Source organism: Chanos chanos, chromosome 4, assembly GCF_902362185.1.
Source record: "Chanos chanos chromosome 4, fChaCha1.1, whole genome shotgun sequence".
Taxonomy (NCBI): Eukaryota; Metazoa; Chordata; class Actinopteri; order Gonorynchiformes; family Chanidae; genus Chanos; species Chanos chanos.
Genome location: NC_044498.1, coordinates 49,695,042 through 49,701,196, shown reverse-complemented (window position 1 = coordinate 49,701,196; position 6,155 = coordinate 49,695,042). Strand labels below are relative to the sequence as shown.

Here is a 6,155-nt window from a genome sequence, read left to right as displayed (position 1 = left end):
CACGTGTACAATTCGGCGCGCCCGCGGACCTATCCAAATGACTTCGAGAAGAAAACACAGGAAATAATCAGATTAAGTCCAATTACGCGTGAGATTATAAAGGCAAGTGCTGAAAGCCTTAGCATGCTGTAGACAGTTATAAAGACATCTGGTCACTCCCCTCAAATGCGCACTGGAGAGGGTGGTGTACGTTGCGAATAGGAGCTTGGAGAGAAGAAAGCGCGTGATTGACGGAGCTAGAGCGTGACTGCCGGTAAACTCCAATTGAGCAGGAGGAGCTCGAGCTCTCTCACACGCCGCTCATCACTGCTCCAGTGCGTTCCAAAAACAGATAGGTATGATTGCAATCTCGTTTTATTCAGAGTGTAACTTACATGCATCTACATCAGCTCGTTGTATCCCGGACAATCCAAACTAGTTTTTTAATAGACGTTGTTTTACATTCGCTCTTCAGAAATCGCATAGTTTTCCGGTATCGGTGAGGAAATTAGAGCATGTTTTTAAGAAAATAAGCCTCTTTCTTTTCCTTTTTCCCTCAGAAAACGAGGGCTTCAGACTGTTCGACGTACCGAAGGTTACGAAAAACACAAGGGAATAAACATGTTTTACTTTCACTGTCCTCCACAACTAGACGGAGAGTGTTGTCGGACAAACACATGTAAGTATGCTTGCTTTGTTTTCTAAAGCATACATTCTTTCAAAGTCGGCTTCCATTTTGTGAAACATTGTTTTAAATTGAATTAAAAATGCTTTTGTTTTGTTTGTTTATATCTCAATTCTAACCAGTGTCATAACGATCCAATATAAATTGGAAAGCGGCCCACTACAGACCGCTTAATGTACTGTCAACAACAAGGGTAATTTAGAAATGATCGATTCGATTCACTGCATGTATCTCTGTTGAGGTGGTGAAAAATACACTTAAAGTACACTTACTCTTACAGCTGGTCTACATGGATGTACTGACGCATTTTTTTTTTTTTTTTTGCATCTTTATTCCAACGTTTTCCCACAGCCCCTTAGCGTATCTTGAACGGGCCACCGTTTTGCCCTAGAGCCAAGGCTTTTGTTGCCCTCTGCCTGGGCACAGATGTTTGGTGTCATGCCTTTCAGCCAGCATTTTAGTGCAGTCACGGTTCTTCATGGTATATTGTATCCGCGTCACAATTTAATTGTCTCCATCAACTACGCAACCAATGAACTGTGTGCGTATCTTTAAAAAGAAAAAAAAAGAAAAAAGGAAAAGTAAGGCATCAGGGGGGAAGTAGGCCAAATTGACCACTTGTCAAATTGTCTCTCCTTGGACACAGCGAAAACTGCATTAAACTGCACTGTAGACTTGTGGGCTGGATAGCCTGGTTCGAATAAAAATAAAATGTTAAATTAAATTGCATATAATTCTACGTCAGATGTTGGTTCAAGAGTATCATAACGTTACATTTTGAGTGTTTATCATATTTCAGTGAATACAAATGGCTTTGGGAACCACGCCTCTGGAGACTTTGATGACGGTTTTCTGAGGAGAAAACAACGCAGAAACCGAACAACGTTTACTTTACAACAGGTAAAATGCTTAACATGAAATGAGATGGAAGGCCGTATTCCGGAACCAACCAGACAAATCTTAACTCCTCTTCATGACAAGTTGTAGGATAATTTCTGATAGTATACCAGTTAATTACTTCTGATAGTATAGCAATTAATTATAAAAGGGTAAACACAAAAACAATGACGAACTCGTTAAATAATAATAAAACAATTATGGGACTATAACTTATTGGAAAGCATTAAAAGCAGCTATAGTGAGTGAGCTCGATCATTGTAATTAATTAGTATCGTGAAGGGTGATATTTTAGCTCATTATTATTTTACTGGTTGTTAACTGCAGTGTACCATCGCATTAAAATACACATTGGCCTGTTCGCATTATAACACAAATTATGGTGGTCTCACTCACTGTATGCGTGGACCTTCTCTGGTTAAAAACCTTACTTTTACAGCTGGAAGCTTTGGAGGCAGTTTTCGCACAGACCCATTATCCAGATGTGTTTACAAGGGAGGAACTCGCAATGAAAATCAACCTAACCGAAGCCCGTGTCCAGGTAAGCCAGCAGTCTCCCCGAACTGTGGCAACACAAAGATAATGAATAGCGTCAAATAGAGCGTTCAAAGCACGTTTGGCCAAAGAAAGTAAATTAAGCCACTCTGTCATTTCCTTGATGCACTTTAATAACATCAACATAATGTAGAATATTAGATTAGGTTGATTAATCGGTCATTCATAATTAACTAGTGATAATGTTCTGCACTAATTTGTCCTCGTCTCTAAGGTACAAAAATTACTTGGATGCTTTTCCATTTCATCACTTTAGAGAGAAAAAAGAGAGAGAAAATGCTCCCAAGCGATAGAAAAATACAAATGTTTTGTCTGACAGATACGTCTTTAACAATATGCAAACACGTCTTGTATTTAGCTATTTGTATTCTGCACTACCACACCATATATCGGTTGTTATATAAACTTGGCCACATGTAATTAAATCCAATGTGTCCTGTATGCAATTTCCTGCATTCCAGATTTGCTTTTGGGTTTTCTTGCAAGCGCAGATCTAATTGTAAGAAATATAATAGTTTGGCTTTTCTTCCCCAGGGTCATCTTACTATCGCTTAAAACCAATGACTGCAAAGCGATAATGGAATTCGCCGCTGTAAATTAGGGATTGTAAACAAATTATTTCACTCTAATCGGATTACGAGATTCGTTTTATTAAATCTGAACATGAATCGGTGGCAACATGCAGGGATATTAAACTTACATTATTATTAGAAAATAAATTTTCTTTTTGTTGTAGTGTTGCAGACCCTCCCTCTTTTTTTAGAGTGTCAATTGGCTTTGGCTGCATTAAGAACAAACTGCAAATTGAGATTAATGGCGCAATTATAGACCATTCAGAGCTAGGGGATCATGACTTCTAGCTGGAAGGTGCAGGGGTGAGATAATGTTGCCACAATTACATTCTGAATATTGTTGTCCTGCCAGTAAGCTGTTGTCTCCCATTGTACAGAGTGAATGCTATATATGTGTGGAGGGTTTTTTTTTTTTTTGTCTGTTGACATCATTTTACCTTTGCACAATGCATGTCGGTCTGTAGAGATATGACTCCATTATGCCCCTTTCCTATTCAAATATGATTAATGCGTTAGAGAGTATAGACTTAATCGAATCTGATGTTGTCAAACAATCACTAAATAGGAAAATAAACGACTTCATCATGGTTCTCTCTCAGAAGGCAGGGAGACTGTCAGTAGGAAGTCATTAAAAAATGATAATGAAAAATTGCTCAATTAAATGTTGTTATAGGCAGTGACCTTCATTCAATTAAGACACAAGAACTTCACTGCATAGGCACAGAGGCAGCCTTTCCCTCGCAAAGTTTGAAACAAGTCACCCTCTATACATGGAGGGACAGCTGAAACACATTCATCTCATTACGTTTTAGCAAAACACAAGCAAAACATGTGTAAACATCAATGAAAATATTGAACAAATTGTTACGTGTCGTTTTTCTACGCGTGTGATGCGTGTGAAGATTCGCATCTTCGTTTTTTCTTTCGTGTAGGTCTGGTTTCAGAACCGAAGGGCGAAGTGGAGGAAGACGGAGAGGGGAAGCTCGGACCAAGAGGGTGGAAAGGACCAGATTAACGAAGGTGCTCCTCCTGCCAGAGCCCTGAATCAGTCTCCAGTCGATCAGGGCCAAAACAAAAAGGAGCCCTTGGAAATGCAGCAAAAGTGTGTGCAGCGTCTGTTCCCTGTCATTACAGCAACTCTACATATGATTTTCTGCCGCTTTGCGAAGAAAGCAACTTATCTGGGGTTTTTTTTTTGTTTTCCTTTTCTTGTTTACTGGTTTAGTATGAACAGAGCCGTCGGGCCGGGTGGGCCGTTCTTCCCTTCCTGTTTACCTGGGACTCTACTCAACACTGCCACATATGCCCAGGCCTTATCACAAGTGGCGTCTTTAAAAGGTAAGGCCGAAACCGCGTCCTTCCAAGTCAGTAGATCCAAGTCTGTGACAGTACTCGGCTGTCCGCGACATCTTGTCGTCATCAGACTTATATTTCAGTCTTTGCTTTTAAAATACCTAATATTTCACTGTAAGGTAGCCGGTGTAATACTTCTTAAGTCTTCAGTCTTGTGTTGTGCCTTAGAGAATGACAGGCATTTGATGGTTAAAGTCAGAGGTGTATGTCATGACTGATAAACCTCAGTGTAACCCCTTTGTGATGTAGGACCCACAATCCAGTGTACAATCCGTCTAATATTTACAGAGATGGCTTTGTTCGAAGGTAGAACCTGAACTGAACAATCTCCGCAGAGTTCTCAGTGCAAAGTCCAAATCTTCAGGGGAGGTTTAGCACAGAGCACAGAACAGACAGTTAGTGCTATGTTATGTCCGTGAAAACCATTTCTCAGTCTGGATAGTTGAAAATATACAGTTTATTCGAGCTGACAGTGACTATGAGACACTATGGGAGATGCTTTAAGATTTGCGGGGGGTGAGAACCAATAGTGCTTGTGTGTCCGTCTAGTGCTTTGTCCAAATTATACCTCGTAGCTCAATGTGAGTGAATACAGATGACAACTTTTTGTTTGAAATAGTCACACAGACAAAACCTATGATTAGACTTTGCATCCATAAGGGTTGCATTGTTGCATTTTATTTAATGCACCAATGACAGACGGACGGTCAAAATTGTAATTAACAAATATTAAATCTGAATTTTATGAACATTGGTGCAAAACTCAGGTGCGGCAGATTTTGATGGCTTTTGTGTTAAGTTTGGGACCAAGGCCTGTGTGAGATATCGTGCTTTACGGAAGCATCCTGGCATTCTCTGTGGAATCAGCTGAAGTGCTTACAGAACAGCTTGTGTGAAAGAGTGTCTCATTGTTTGACTCATTAGGAAGCCCTCTCTGTTCCTGCTGCGTGCCTGACCCAATGGGGCTCTCCTTCCTACCCCCCTATGGGTGCCAGAGCAACCGAACAGCCAGCGTGGCAGCGCTCCGAATGAAGGCCAGGGAACATTCAGAGGCTGTGCTGCAGTCAGCCAACCTCCTCGGAGCTGGAGCAGGAGCTGGAGCTGGAACAGGAGCCGGAGCAGGAACAGGAGCAGGAACAGGAGCAGGAGCAGGGATAGGAGTTGGGATGGGCCAGGGAAACAGCGCTGTCGGACGAGGAGACAGCAGCCCGGGCTCTGGTGCCACTAAAGTGCCAAGTCAGGGGGCCACCTCCGACAAGCAGCTGCACTGCCCAAAGGAGGGTCCTGACAAGAAGTGAAGGAGTTCATTTTCCCCAAGGACATTTTTTTTTTCCTAAGAACATTAAGGATTTGCAGTTTCACAGGGAAATGTCTGCTCCTTCCTGTATAAACTGAACAACAATAAGGGACCGAGTTCATGTATCCAACTACTGTATTGTGGGGTTTTTTTGTGTGTGTGTGAGAAAATATTTATTCAATTGTAATTTATGAATTTAAGAATGGTGATTCATGTTCATTCTTGTGGGCAACAGTTTGATTCTTTCAAGCAAGCGTACACGCTTACCACTGTAATTCCTTTTGACGGTAGGTCGACCCTGAATACACCGTGTGGCGATAGGATTTTACCCTGGCTGCTGATGTGAATTTGTCTCTTTTTTTTTTCTCCTGAGGTTTTTTTTTTTTTTCTTTTTTTAAGTGTCGGCTTACATTGCCGAAGGTGGTGCAAAGTAAGTTTATGAAAGGGAATGCATTTTGTCTCCGACACTTTCTTAATGTCAAAAAAAAAAATAAAAATGGCGTAGTCTAATATAAGTGAAAATTCATGTGAAAATAGTATATGTGAGATATATCAAAGATATAAATATACAGCATATTCAATGTTTTGCCATGATTTGAATTTAGTGGGAAAAAACAGCTGGGTATAACTTACTATACTACTCTACATGTTAATGTGATAAGGATTAACACTCCTTGACATTGCATCTGCACATCCATAACAGACTGTGAGTGTTCTCACTCTGATTCTTTTTTTTTTTTTTGACATGTTCTTTAAAACAATTAAAGATGTAAACGTTCACGTATATCTCCCGTTGCCTATTGCTTGTGCCATCTGG

At 40.6% G+C, this 6,155-nt stretch overlaps 1 protein-coding gene across 1 annotated transcript; it reads left to right on the top strand.

Annotated features, from left to right (window-relative positions):
- The first annotated feature begins 600 nt into the window (after window positions 1-600).
- drgx (dorsal root ganglia homeobox) lies at window positions 601-5,339 on the top strand. Its single transcript, XM_030772976.1, has 6 exons — window positions 601-658; window positions 1,464-1,564; window positions 2,001-2,102; window positions 3,621-3,790; window positions 3,914-4,026; window positions 4,966-5,339. The coding sequence occupies exons 1-6, from the start codon at window positions 601-603 to the stop codon at window positions 5,337-5,339; spliced, it is 918 nt and encodes a 305-aa protein (XP_030628836.1).
- Window positions 5,340-6,155: the final 816 nt, after the last annotated feature.

Coding starts and splice junctions, on each gene's coding strand:
- drgx (XM_030772976.1), top strand. CDS start 601: ATGTTTTACTTTCACTGTCCTCCACAACTAGACGGAGAGTGTTGTCGG. Junction 1,565..2,000: donor CAACGTTTACTTTACAACAG/GTAAAATGCTTA, acceptor TTACTTTTACAG/CTGGAAGCTTTGGAGGCAGT. Junction 3,791..3,913: donor CCCTTGGAAATGCAGCAAAA/GTGTGTGCAGCG, acceptor TTACTGGTTTAG/TATGAACAGAGCCGTCGGGC.